A 14,072-nucleotide genomic window follows, 5' to 3' on the forward strand; every position below is an offset into this window, starting at 1 on the left:
TTTTTGTTCAGGTTGTTCCATCGACTGATTCCTTTCAGAGAAATGCATTGTTCCATCAGTTTAGTCCTGTATCTTGTTTTGTTTTTTTGTTTGTTTTTTAAAGATTGCTTTCTCTTTTTAAAAATCTTTGCTGGATGTTGATCGGTAAGGGTTTTTTATGTTTCAGTTGCAGAAATAATAGACTTAGCATGCACTTTAACCTCCTCAGTATCAGAATGAGGAAGGGCTCCCTGGAGATTGACGGGGGGCAAGTATATCTACCAAAGAATCACACAAATTACCACCTTTATTGTGCAGCTGCTGCTGCTGCGGCTGCTGGAGTCAACATCATTAAGCTTTCATGGTAACCTGGTAATCAGGTGAGACCTGTTTCAGTGTAATCCTCTGGCTTAAATGTGATACTCTCCTCTATATGTGTATAAGGTGATTTTTCCCTCCAAGTCAGACCGAGGAGCTTTTCCAGATTCCCTGGAGCTCAACGATGTCTTTTCTCAGAAACTTTCTGAACGACTCGGTCATCGTTCATCCTCCCGGCTTCTACATCATTGGATTTCAGAAGCTTCCCTTCATCAGGGTGTACTTCATCTTCCTGGCTTTTGTCTATGTCGTCACAGTGCTGTTTAACATGTTGGTGATCTGCATTATTGTCTTTAATCACTGTTTGCACACTCCAAAGTTCTTGGCCGTGGTCAACCTCGCCGTCATCGACGTGGTCCTGAACACGTGCACCATCCCCAGCATGATCAAGGTGTTCCTCGTCAAAGACAATTTCATCCCGTTCAACCTGTGTTTGGTACAAATGTTTTTCTACTACGCTTTTGCTACGTTGGAGTCGTATGCACTCGCCGTACTTGCGTACGACCGTTTGATTGCGATATGTTTCCCTCTGCGTCAGAACTCGATCAACACACTGCGGAACATGTTTTGTATCGTCGCCCTGTCTTGGTGTTTTTCCACAGGGATTATTGCATTTTCTGCAGGTATAATGACTCGCTTGTCTTTTTGTAATTCAGTCAGAGTGTTCAGCTACTTCTGCGATTATGCACCCGTGTTTAGACTCGCCTGTAATGACTACACGATGCAGTGGTACGTGGCCTCTTTGCTTACGTTCTTGCTCCTTGTGGGGCCGTTCACCTTCATTTTGCTGTCTTACGTCAGCATCCTGGCGACTGTGTTCAGGATGAAGTCGCTGGACAGTCGCGTGAAGGCTTTGGCCACGTGTGTCGAGCATCTGATTCTTGTGGCTGTGTTTTACATTCCTATCATTACCATTTTTACCATTGGGTTTTATCTGCAACTTATTAACCCAGACCAGCGTGTGCTGAGCCTGTCTCTGGCCTCTTGCCTTCCACCCTGCATCAACCCCATTGTGTATTCTTTGAAAACCAAAGAGATCAAAAACAGAGCCCTGGCACTAGTTAAGAAAATATTTGGCACAAACCAACGCAAGAGCAAGCCTTGAAGTATTGTTCAAGTACATATATATATATGTATATGTATACATATATATATATATATATAAACCCAGAAAAACCCTCTCTAAGCGTCGATCCGTTGTCTACCACTTTATCCTCCACATAAGGGTCGCAGGTGATTGAAGCCGACCCTGATTTAGGGCAAGAGTGGCCCGAGTTCTGTGCCTCTGTTTTAGTCATTTCCGCTTAGGTTGAATTAAATGATGCACAGCTCAAAAATATAAACAACAAAATCACCAAAAATGTACAGTTTTTCCTTCTTGAAGGTTTTGTAAACTGTGTGTGTGCTGTGTGCTTTATTTCTGTCTCGATTTGGAGTGTTTACAGTGTTTTGAAAATGTGTTTTTAAATGTGAATATACCTGAACTTGAAAAATGTGTGAACAACTGAGTTTGCTGCATGGCCTAATGTAAGGTTCTGTTGTCGGAGCCATTAAATAACTTGCATTTACAAGAAGGGTAAATCTGTCATTTGAAGACCTATCGGTTTCATCTTGAGCCATAAAAAGTTTAAACGTAAACTTGATTCTTTCTCTGAATTGTGAAATGCTTTTGTAACCTCAACACGAGCAGAGACGAACATTAATTTAATAGTTAATACTACAAATCATCATTTATTCCCATATGAATGACGAATTTCCTTGTGTTTTGCGTTAACTCTAATAATTATGAAATGTTGAATGATATTGACACATGAAAGTGATATGGAAGTCATATGGCTATGGTCTATAGTGCAGTACATTTATATGATGTTTTCTGACAACAGTGCAACAAAATATAATAACAATGTACAATCAGATTGGCTAAATTATATTTGATTTCACTGCACTCTCATAATCCTATTTGATGCAGACACATGACACAGCGCATGACAATAATGGACACAGGCAAGAACATAATAATATGATGAGTGTCTGCCCTCTTGTGGAGTTTTGTACAAAGTACAAATGGCACCACGAGCTACAGCTGTGTAATACCACATGTTTGACATTGCAGTAGCCACTAATTAATCAATTGAAATCATTTCCTTTCCTTTCCTTATTTTTGCCAATACATAATATGTAGCCTAATTATGGTGCAGTTGCCTGTATCATTAATTAAATAAGTATAACATTATTGCAAGGGGGAAAAACAGTACAAACGTGAACACAATTGTTTTTATTGGGTTGAGATAATCAACTATGAATTATACTAACTGATATTCTTGAACAAGCTATTTTATCGTGGCTTTCAGTTTAGCCCATCATCATCATCATCATCATCATATGTCACCAGTGAAAACATGAAGAGACTGTCAGTAATGCAACGATCAACCATCATCACCACTGAAAGGCTGGCAGAGAATGCTCTTTGGCCTAAACTGAAGTCTGGCAGCATCATATGAATTATTTAGAACTATGTAACATGATGAAACTGGGCTGATGTCTTGAGTTTTTGGTTGATTCTTCTATGTTTCATCATCAAATTGTATAATTTATAAATTGCAGTTGTTTTTGCACATTTTATTTTTGTTTTGTTTTCTGATGGAGATAAGATCTCTCAAAATGTAATATGAATAAAGTAGTGTAGGAATAATTATGTGTCTACTGTTTATCACTGTGCTTTCAGGTCACTCTTCTTTATTTACGCTGATTTATAAGGCTCTTCCTGGCTTGGTTTCGTCTCATTTATGTTCTTTGCTGCAAAGAACCGAAAGAGCACTACATTCTTGCGGAATTTATCACTTGATTGTTCCCAGAGTTCTGACTGAATAAATTAGCATTCTATGAGCATTCTCGCTGCCCCCTCTGCTTGAAATACTCTACAAACTGAACTAAAAAAAATGATCTGAAGTCATCACACTTGAAGCTTTTCGCTCCATCTTAAATGTTAGACAACGAGAATCCATTAAACAGTGTCTTTACAGTGCCCTTGTAAAAGAGAGTTTCTGAAACATATAGTGTGACTTATATAATAGTATAAATATTTTGTTTGCTTTCCAATTATGATTTGACCAAGACAGAAAAGCCACCAATACCAGTTTAAATCTTGTGTCTGATCTAAGTTTGTTCTTCCTATATTGTACGATGATTCTGGTGATAGTGAGTGATTATCTTTCTCGTATGAAAACAGCTCTAACATGGAAAGAAGGAAAAATAAATTCCGTTATGCCCCAGTTAAGAAAAGAAGCAAAGCAAGTGTCACAGAAGTCAAAAATCTCTGTCTCATATCGGATTAAACTGTTTAGAGGATTTATCCATTATCATGTATGCACATTGTCCTTTGTATAGGAACTAAATTCCAAGTCATTGAGGGAAACAGTGTCAACCTACTCTGATCTCAAAAATCCAATGCAACAAAACGATCAGTACTTTGATAATTAATAATTACCGCCTATAAGAAATCATTTAAATCCATATATGCAGAGTTAGAGAGAAGACAATGAATCATTTATTCAGCTTTAGGATTGATGGCATGGAAAATGAACTTGACACCACACGAGTATCCACACTATGAGGCTGAGCACGGCGCTTCAACCCACTGACTTTTCATTAAATCTCCACCATGAGATTAAAAAGACTTCCAGTCACACTTAGTAAGGTAATAAGCAAAAATGTAAGCACGCTAACACATATAGTAAAACATTATAGCTGCTAAATGACTGCACATAATTGCTATTTTACCATATTTTACCGGTTAATTGTACGTCATATAACACACTGATTTAGATGTAAAGTAAAGACATAAAATGTGGAAACGTCAAATATTTATCCTCCATAAAACAGTATTCACAGTTCATGTATAGACACAGAGATAGATCTCATAGAAACTAATATCATGGTGCTATTCATCAGAGGACTGCGTGATTTCATGACCATAAGTTTACTTATTTGTCACAGTGCATGAACAAATGGTCACATTGTAATTATTTTGTTGGATTTCCCTCTGATGTTTAGCAGCTTTTTCAAAGATACTTTGATTTCTTGCGTCTGCAGAACGTAAACAATGGGGTTTAACATGGGAGGAAACACAGAGGTCAGAGACAGGTTAATAATCCTGGCATTAGGGTGTATTTTTTCCATCAGTGTAAATGTGACTAACAATGGGATGAAATAGATCGCTACCAGTAAAAGGTGACCGATACAGGTCTTAAAGGCCTTGAGTCCTTCATGAACCGTCGCCACTTTTGCCAAAGTGCAGCCAATATACAGATAGCTTAACAAGATAAAAGCAAGTGGAATCCAGAAGAAAAGAACAGGGTACAAACAACTGAGGACATAATTGGGATAATGGTCATTGCAAGACAGTCGGTATATCTGGCCATGATCACAGAAATAGCTGTTAACAAACGCAGGCGCACAGATAGAAAGTCTCGTAATGAGGCCAACAGCGATGAGAACGGCAATTATAGCAAAAGCCCAGAAAGCAGCGATCAAATACAGCATGAAATTCTGAGTCACTTTCACTTGATAGTGCAGTGGAAAAATAATAGCGATGAGTCTGTCGTAAGCGAGAGCCACCAGGTTGAACGACTGCATACAGAGGCAGGTGTAGCAGAAGAAAAGGAACGTCAAGCAGTCGTTGTAGGGGATGTTAGGATGGTTGAACAGGAAGATGTCAAGGACCTTTGGCACCAGGGCAGAATTACCAAACAGGTCCACAAATGCCAGGTTGAAAACTGCTATATATTTTGGACCTCTCAGATTGTGATCCAAGAATATTACAGCCATTACCGCTGTGTTTCCCACCACTGAAACAACATAGACAAACAGCAGAAAGACAAAGTAATGTTTCACATTTGGGATGCCAGAAAAACCAGTTATGATGAAATAATCAGGATGCCTAAATGTGATGTTCTTCCCCAGAGCCGAGTTGAATAAGTCCATTGTAAAAATTAAAAATCACTGTAGTTCACTAAGAGAAGTATACTCTTCTGTGTGTCAGCACTGTGTGGTCCAGTAGATGGATATAAGGTCTATCTGTCTCTGACAGATCTGTGTTTAGCTTTATCTGGTTGACAGAGGCAGCTCTGGATGAACCAGCCCTCCTCTGTCAATTAGGTTCTACACCTATTCCCCTGTGACAGTTGTTTGGAAGCCACATCATCATCATCATTGTCGTCATCAGATAAGACCATCTTACTTCACTTGCAATGGAAAAATTATGTTTATTTGGGAAAGAAGTAGGCCGACACACATTGAGATGACCTCATCCCAAACAGAAGTCCATTTTCTGCATCATTCAAGCATTGCTGTACTTAAACCCCCCACTACCCCAGCACATCCACCTGTAAGCTCAGATAGGGGGTTCAAAGTATGCTTATTACTCCTTTACGAAGCCCCAGACATGACATGGGGGGGAAAAGAAACTGTGATTTGTGGCCACGAAATATTAATTAGTTCCCACATATTCATGAATAATCTGGAGAGCTGTACAAGTAAAGCAAGCGAAGAGGGCGTAAGCTTTGTGATGGACAGAGACCATAGTGTGATTGAGTTTTATTTTAGGTTGGGAATGAGTTACAAAGATATTCTCAAATGCCAATGTCGTGCCAAGGTTAGTTATCCCCGACAGGATTTGTATCCCCTGCTGCCGGAGTGTGCATGCAATCAGCGAGGCAGGGCCACGTTGCTACCTGTAAAGTAACCTGGCTCTTAATATTCTGTTTAAATGCCTCTCGCTAATAATGATTCCTTGCAACACCAGGCTTTTGACAATATCTTTATTACCTGGTTGCAGTCAGGTCAAGTGATGCTTTGGTAAAACATGGATAACAACACATAACTTACCAAAGTATTTAAGTAGTTATTTTCTTCTCTGTCTTTCTCTATGTGCATATGTGACTATCGAGGGACAGGGGAGAAAAACTACAGGCCAGATCGGAACTGCAGTGTTGTGGTAATTACTCTAAGGTCCACAGGTGGAGACAGAGATTCTGCACTGAGATTCTTCTGCATTCTACACTGCTTTGAAACAACAATAAAACCATTGAGTGGTTTTATTGCAGTGCCAACTGGCGTATCATCGCAAAACGCTCTCACCAGGAGTTTGCCCTGTTTTGTATTATTTGAGCAATAAGTCGTACTTGGATAATATTCAACGTCCTCGTATAACCATCAAAACCAATTATGATGATTGGATATTGTTAGTTCACTGAGAGACGTGGAGAAGTGTGCCCGTCTGTGTCAGCACTGTGTCGTCCAGTAGATGGATATGAGTTCTTTCTTGTGTTGAACTTTATTTGATTTGACAGAGGTAGCTATGGATGGACCATCCCTCCCCTCTCCTCATCAGGTATACCGCTGTGACCATTGTTAGAAGCCACTCATCATCAGACAAGGCCTACTCATCATCACCATCATCGTCATACAAGGCTATTTTACTTAATTTACAGTGTAAATATGATTCTGCAGACTGCCATTCATTGAGTTCAGTAGAGTTGTACAGACTCTACAACCAAAAAAAAACACCCACAACCAAAAATGTGAGTGAGGGTCAAAAATGAGTTGAAGATACTCCAGCCAGCCATCATTAAAACGACAAATAAAGGTAAATAGTTTCATGACTGGGCCTAAAAATGAAATGAGACTCAAACATAAACTGACTTCAAATAACAGTAAAAAAAACACTACCTCTTGCCACACTTCCTTTCTGTTCCGCCAACAATAGCCCAATTTCCATCGGCACCCTGTTGGTCAATAGCACCAATGGCAGCCATGATTCCCCATTTATCCAGGCTTGGGACCGGCACTAGGATACCACTGGATGTGGCCCCTCCAGTGACTGGGTTGGGTTTAATCAATTACAAATTCACCATAAGTGTGAATGGGAGTCTTGTATCTGTGTGTTGGCCTTGTGATAGCCTGGTGAACTGCCTCCCCACCAATGTTAGCTGGGATTAGCTCCAGCTCCCCTACAGCCCTTGAAGAATAAGCTGTGTACATCATGGATGGACATCACTATTAGAGAAAGAAAGCAGCCACTTCTAAAAAGCCTAAAAAACAATAACCTTCCATGCTGTAACTCTAAAAATAGATGTTTATCAGATCAACCTGTGTACTTATAATATATAATAACTGGCCACAATTGGTGTTCAAATTAGTGTCATCATATTGCATAGGATGGACAGCACCTATGCTTGTAGACATTCACACAATGTCTACTGCAAACCAGTGGAGGTTTCAGGTCTTTGAAACAGGGGAAGCAGTTCATTTTAGGCCCAGTTATTGTCCATAAAATTTTACATAAATTCTGCAAAAAACAACTAGACACATGATAATTATGTAAAACTGAAATGCTATAATAGTGATTTTATTTACAATGTACATATGTAGAAATGACCGCAACCCTTGTGTGGAGGATAAAGGGGTAGAACATAGGACTGAGGCAGAAAAGGTGTCACAAGGTCTCAATTCTTGAAATATCACACAATGGTGTCAATACATACATTTATGTAGTCATAATTAAGGGATGCATGGAACATTAATACATATATTCTTAAGTAATGATTAGTGCCATTAAAGATTTTCAACTTTACAGACAGACGCTGGAAAAAATAAAGCCATTTACAGTTACCTATAGTGTTTAATGTTAATTCAAACTGTTATTATGACGATAACAGTAGTTTTATAGATCCTTTAATTATAATATGTGAATTAATAACGTCACTAACCTTAGTAACATGAATAAATGGTAAGTTAAACATTCAATCATGTTTATTCATTCAAAATGAAATTACATTACAAATACAAAATCGCCTTTTTGTATGTCTGACATTTAAAAGATAAAGATCATGAAATATATTCCAAGTGGACTGCATGAAGGACCATTAACAGAGAAAAAAATTAAATAATTTCCTGTATCTAAGTTTTACTATTTTCCTGCTATTGTTCATACTGTTTATAGACAGAAATGGTCATATAAACAGTACTTTCCTCACAGAAATCTTGGATTGTTTTATGATCATTAAAAGCTTTCTCAGTGATGTTTTTATTTCTTGTGTCTGCAGAACATACACAATTGGGTTTAACATAGGAGGAAATACAGAGGTCAAAGAAAGGTTAATAATCCTGCCATTTGGATGAATATTTCTTCCCAAGGTAAATGTGATTAATATTGGAATGAAATAGATGGCCACCAGTGAAATATGACCTGTGCAGGTTTTAAGGGCCTTCACTCTTTCCTGAGCTGTTGCCACTCTAGTCAAAGCAATGACAATACACACGTAAGTACCCAAGATGAAACTCAACGGGAACCAAAGAAGAATAACTATTAGAAATACAGCAAAGACACTTGTGGGTGTTATGTCATTGCAAGCCAGTTGGAATATCTGACCATGGTCACAGAAATAGCTGTTAACAACCACAGAAGACTTACAGAAGGACAGTCTTGTGAGGAGGCCGACTGCCGTGAGGCACACAGCAATGGCAAAGAGCCAAAAAGAAGCAATCAAAGAAAACATGAACCTGTGAGTCACTCTCACTTGATAGTGCAGTGGGTAAGTAATAGCAATCAGTCTGTCATAGGAGAGTGCAATCAGATTAAGAACCTGCATTGACAGGGTGACATAGCAGAAGAAAAGGAATGTCAAGCAGTCGCTGTAGGATATGTGGTTATTGTTAAACAGGAAGAGGTCAAGGACCTTTGGCACCAAAGCAGTGGTACCAAACAGGTCTGTAAAGGCCAGGTTAAAAACTACTATATATTTTGGAGTCCACAGATTACGATCCAAGTAAATTACAGTCATCACAACTGTGTTTCCCACCACTGAAATAACATAAACAAAAAAGAGAAAGATATAGTAATACATGGCATTAGGTATTCCAATGAATCCACTTATTATAAAATATGCAGGACGCACAAAGGTGATGTTTTTGCCAAGAGCGGAGTTGAATAAGTCCATTGTTAAATTTTTGTCAGTGTTCAAATCTCCAACGCACAAGGACTGATGTGGAGAACACCAATGTGCTCTGTTAAAAAGTGAGTTTGTTTCTCTCTTGCTCTGTTTTATTAAAGAAGACATGACAAGCTCCTCTGTTTGTGACAGATACGGTGACGGCCTGATCCCTTGAGTCTACATGCAAGCATCACAAAACTCAATTACCGATTGCAGCTGTTTCAGGTATTCAAAGAGGTCATTGTGCACTTTGAAAACATGTTTTTGTTTGTTTTCTTGTGGATCACAAGAAGAATAGTACAGTAGTAAATGACCATTAACTCAATTTACGTGATAGAAAACATTCTGGACACAATCAAATATAGACAAGACGCACAAATATTAATCATTCAATAGGTTGCCTGACCCAATCCCAGCCTAAACACTATGAACTAAACAATGTATTATTTACCTCCTAATTGTGGTATGATCCTATATTTTCCAAACACATATCAGACCAAAATAAACAAGACTTTAAGTTTCTTAATAGCTGCATTTCTTGGAGATTAATGTCTACCATTTTTGCACAGTTTCAAATGTGTAATGACTATCAAATAAGGAGAGGGACAACCAAAAAAGAAGCTGAAAATCCAGACGTAAATGGGGGCAGTGATGTACTAATACAGATACCAACTGTTGTAAAACACCAAAGTTGATGAAGAAAAAGATCTCACTCCTCGTCACAGCCACAGCCACAGAATCCTTAAGTTTTTGATCCTCTTTGTGAGCGACGCTTTATTTTGTAAGTTTTCTTATCATAGCCTGTTAGCTGATACCTTAGTTCAGATTTATAGCCCCTTTTGTTTTCCTCCTTGGGAGAGATTTTTGTTTGTTAATTTTCACAGCCTTTTAGGAACTCGAATCACTAGGATTGTGTCTTACCTTTTACTAGTTAGATCCGATCATTTAGATTGCGTTTTGTTTTTGATCCCATTGTTAGTTAGTTAAGGATCGCCAATCATTAGGATTGCGCTTTTGAGTTAGCTTTCGTTTTGAAGTGCTTAGAGCCTTGTTTTTCCTACGTTTGGAGAGTTTTCTGTTTTTTATGATAACCATAGTCTGAGTTTGTTTCCTCTTCAGAGTGATTTTTTGTTTCCGCGTTTATAGTTCCGCAACGTTTCTCTTGTAGAGCGTTGCGCTCGCCATTCGTTATAGGTTTTCATAGCCACGCTTTTGTTTTTCCTCAGTAAAGAGGACCTTCCTTGAGATTTGTTAAGAGTGCCAATAAAGACAATTAAAAGGCCTCTGCGTCTGAGTCCTCGCTGTTCCGTCTTGTCAAAAGACATAAAAAGAGAAAATTATCATGTGACTGATGTTAGGTTTTTTCTTAGCGACATATTACAGATGCAATCCAAACTGCTTATGTATATCACTGGAGCAGATGTTATACTGGCAACCATGCTGTGGTCAAGCATGTTCTGATTTGGTGCTGGACTAAGGCAGAAAAGAAGCAAAAAGTCTGTGTTTAGTTTCTGAGTCTGAATCTCAAGGCGCATCCTTGTCAATGTCTACTTTGCTTGAATTAGCTTTTGTTACCTGCAGCATATAGCGTTGGTGTGTAGTCTACTAGTAAACTGCATTTCTTTTCACCATTAACCAAAACATTGTTGCACTATATGTTGTGAATCATCTGCAGAGAAGAAACCACCATGATGTGTGGTTTTAAAACATAATCCATACGTGGACACAACTTGGAGAGTTTCACTGTTTACTTTGGGAGCTCCATATGGAGGAGAACCACTTCCAACGATTCTTTTGCATGACAAGCTCTATACAGAGCTCCCGAAGTAAACAGTGTTGTGTTCGCTGGTGTTATGAACAAAGTCACTTTTTAGGTCAGTGATGAGGCTTGGTGTCTCTTTAATATGTTACTGTAGAATGCATTGATGCAGCATATTATCACTGTTTTGTACGCAGCTATGACACTTTCAACACATTTTATAAAACAATGTGTGTGTAAATGTTGCAGTGTGTAACTATTTATTGAAAATAAATGTCTGTTAGATTCAAACATTGTCAAAATGATTTCACACTAATCTGTCAGCTCCATACAATTCTCACTGTGTTTCTCAGTCTTACAGTGTTTAGATCTCCCTCAGTCAGGTATGATGGCATATCATGACAGAGCCTTACAGATGAAGGACACAACATATGAATGATATTACATACCAAACAGAATCATGATAATAATAATAATAACAATAAGCCACAAAATGGCTTCAATAACCATTAAAGAAAACATTTGATCAGCATATATATTTTATGTTTGTTCTTTCAAAATTAAATGACACTACAAATACAAAATTACCTTTTTGTAAGTCTTAAATCATGAAATATATTCCAAGTGGACTGCATGAAGAGACACTGACAGAACTGAAATAGTTTGTTGTATCTAATGTAACTGCAGTCATCACACAAACACAGGAGGTACAAATAAAATCGGTTAGCAGAAAACTGGTCCTATGACTGTGTTGTACATACCATAAATTTCATCATTGATCTTTTCAAGTGTTAGGTGAGCAATAGCAACAAAAAATACCATTTTTTACCTTTACTGTTACTCTTTATACTGTTTACATTAATATATATAGACAGATATGGTCATCTAATCAGTACTTTCTTCACGGTAATCTTGGATTGTTTTGTGATCTTTAAAAGCTTTCTCAGTGATGTTTTGATTTCTTGTGTCTGCAGAACATAAACAATTGGGTTTAACATGGGAGGAAATACAGAGGACAGAGAAAGGTTAATAATCCTAGAATTTGGGTGAATATTTTGCATGGTAACTGAGATTAATATTGGAATGAAATAGATGGCCACCAGTGAAATATGAGCTGTGCAGGTTTTAAGGGCCTTCAGTCTTTCCTGAGCTGTTGCCACTCTAGTCAAAGCAATGATAATACACACGTAAGTACCCAAGATGAAACTCAACGGAAGCCAAAGAAGAATAACTCTTAGGAATACAGCTAAGACGTATGTGGGTGTTTTGTCATTGCAAGCCTGTCGGTATATCTGACTATAGTCACAGAAATAGCTATTAACTACCACAGAAGACTTACAGAAGGACAGTCTAGTGAGGAGGCCATCTAACAGGAGAGTCACAGTTATGGCAAAGAGCCAAAAAGAACCAATCAAAGAAAACATGAACCTGTGAGTCACTCTCACTTGATAGTGCAGTGGGAAAATAATAGCAATCAGTCTGTCATAGGAGAGTGCAATCAGATTAAGAACCTGCATTAATACAGCGACAGAGCAGAAGAAAAGGAATGTCAAGCAGTCGCTGTAGGATATGTAGTTATTGTTAAACAGGAAGAGGTCAAGGACCTTTGGCACCAAAGCAGTGGTACCAAACAGGTCTGTAAAGGCCAGGTTAAAAACAACTATATATTTTGGAGTCCACAGATTATGATCCAAGTAAATTACAGTCAACACAACTGTGTTTCCCACCACTGAAATAATGTAAACAAAAAAGAGAAAGATATAGTAATACATGGCATTAGGTATTCCAATGAATCCACTTATTATAAAATTTGCAGGACGCACAAAGGTGATGTTTTTGCCAAGAGCGGAGTTGAATAAATCCATTGTTAAATTCTTGTTAGTGTTAAAATCTCCAACACACAAGGACTGATGTGGAGAACACCAATGTGCTCTGTTAAAAAGTGAGTTGGTTTCTCTCTTGCTCCGTTTTATTAAAGACGACATGACAAGCTCCTCTGTTTGTGACCGATACAGTGACGGCCTGATCCCTTGAGTCTACATGCAAGCATCACAAAACTCAATTACCGATTGCACCTGTTTCAGGTATTCAAAGAGGTCATTGTGCACTTTGAAAACATGTTTTTGTTTGTTTTCTTGTGGATCATAAGAAGAATAGTACAGTAGTAAATGACTCAATTAACTCAATTTACGTGATAGAAAAGATGGACAAATATTAATCATTCAATAGGTTGACTAACCCAATCCCAGCCTAAACTATGAACTACACAATGTATTATTGACCTGCTAATTGTGGTATGATCCTATTTTAAGTAGTAGCATTTAAGTAGGTGGGAGAAGACCCATGAAAGGCCTTTTCAAGGCCAGGAAAGGAAGACATTGTACAAATCTATTAATTGTCCTGAGGACAGACCTCAGGAACAAAGGAATGGGAAACTTAAGAACTGCAAAGAAACTCAGAGAGCTCCGGCAGCTTGCAGGAAAAAAGACACAGTGGAAAGAAATGAAGAAAGAATGATTGCAGCCAGAGGCTGTTTCAACAACGACCTGAGCTGCAGAATACAGTGGATCATCATCATCATCATCAGCAGACCCATGAAGCACTTTGTAGTCTAGCATCAGTGATTTGAATTTCACGAGTGCGGCTCAGGGTATAGCCAGTGGAGCTCAATGAACAGAAGGGTAACATGTGCCCTTTAAGGCTGATTGAAGACCAGGCACGCCGCAGCATTCTGGACCATCGGTAGCAGTTTCACAGCACAGGTCAGGCGGCCTGTGAGTGTTGCAATAGTCAAGATGGGAGATGATTATCATGTTAAGTTACTTTTTAGGTCAGTAATGAGGCTTGGTGTCTCTTTAATATGTTACTGTAGAATGTATTGATGTTATCACTGTTTTGTACGCATTTATGAATAATAATAATAATCCACAAAATGGCATCAATAACCATTAAAAAACATTTGA

The 14,072-nt window shown here is 38.3% G+C and overlaps 4 protein-coding genes across 5 annotated transcripts; 1 reads left to right on the forward strand and 3 right to left on the reverse strand.

Annotated features, from left to right (window-relative positions):
• Positions 1–300: 300 nt before the first annotated feature.
• On the forward strand, positions 301–3,818 carry LOC122779577 (olfactory receptor 1M1-like). Of its 2 annotated transcripts, none has more exons than XM_044042061.1 (2): positions 301–359; positions 446–3,818. In XM_044042061.1, the coding sequence occupies exon 2, from the start codon at positions 482–484 to the stop codon at positions 1,460–1,462; it is 981 nt and encodes a 326-aa protein (XP_043897996.1). In that variant the 5' UTR covers positions 301–359; positions 446–481; the 3' UTR covers positions 1,463–3,818. The 2 variants fall into 2 exon arrangements, with proteins under 2 accessions (XP_043897996.1, XP_043897995.1); XM_044042060.1 differs by having other exon boundaries at positions 309–359; positions 442–3,818.
• Positions 3,819–3,881: 63 nt separating this feature from the next.
• Positions 3,882–5,412, reverse strand: LOC122779578 (olfactory receptor 1361-like). The gene has a single exon (XM_044042062.1). It carries the CDS (start codon positions 5,338–5,340, stop codon positions 4,369–4,371), a length of 972 nt encoding a protein of 323 aa, XP_043897997.1. The 5' UTR covers positions 5,341–5,412; the 3' UTR covers positions 3,882–4,368.
• A 2,345-nt stretch (positions 5,413–7,757) lies between these two features.
• Positions 7,758–9,463, reverse strand: LOC122779569 (olfactory receptor 146-like). The gene has a single exon (XM_044042051.1). It carries the CDS (start codon positions 9,354–9,356, stop codon positions 8,370–8,372), a length of 987 nt encoding a protein of 328 aa, XP_043897986.1. The 5' UTR covers positions 9,357–9,463; the 3' UTR covers positions 7,758–8,369.
• A 2,475-nt stretch (positions 9,464–11,938) lies between these two features.
• LOC122779576 (olfactory receptor 150-like) lies at positions 11,939–13,031 on the reverse strand. The gene has a single exon (XM_044042059.1). It carries the CDS (start codon positions 12,972–12,974, stop codon positions 11,991–11,993), a length of 984 nt encoding a protein of 327 aa, XP_043897994.1. The 5' UTR covers positions 12,975–13,031; the 3' UTR covers positions 11,939–11,990.
• Positions 13,032–14,072: the final 1,041 nt, after the last annotated feature.

This window comes from Solea senegalensis, linkage group LG13 (assembly GCF_019176455.1).
Source record: "Solea senegalensis isolate Sse05_10M linkage group LG13, IFAPA_SoseM_1, whole genome shotgun sequence".
Lineage (NCBI taxonomy): Eukaryota > Metazoa > Chordata > Actinopteri > Pleuronectiformes > Soleidae > Solea > Solea senegalensis.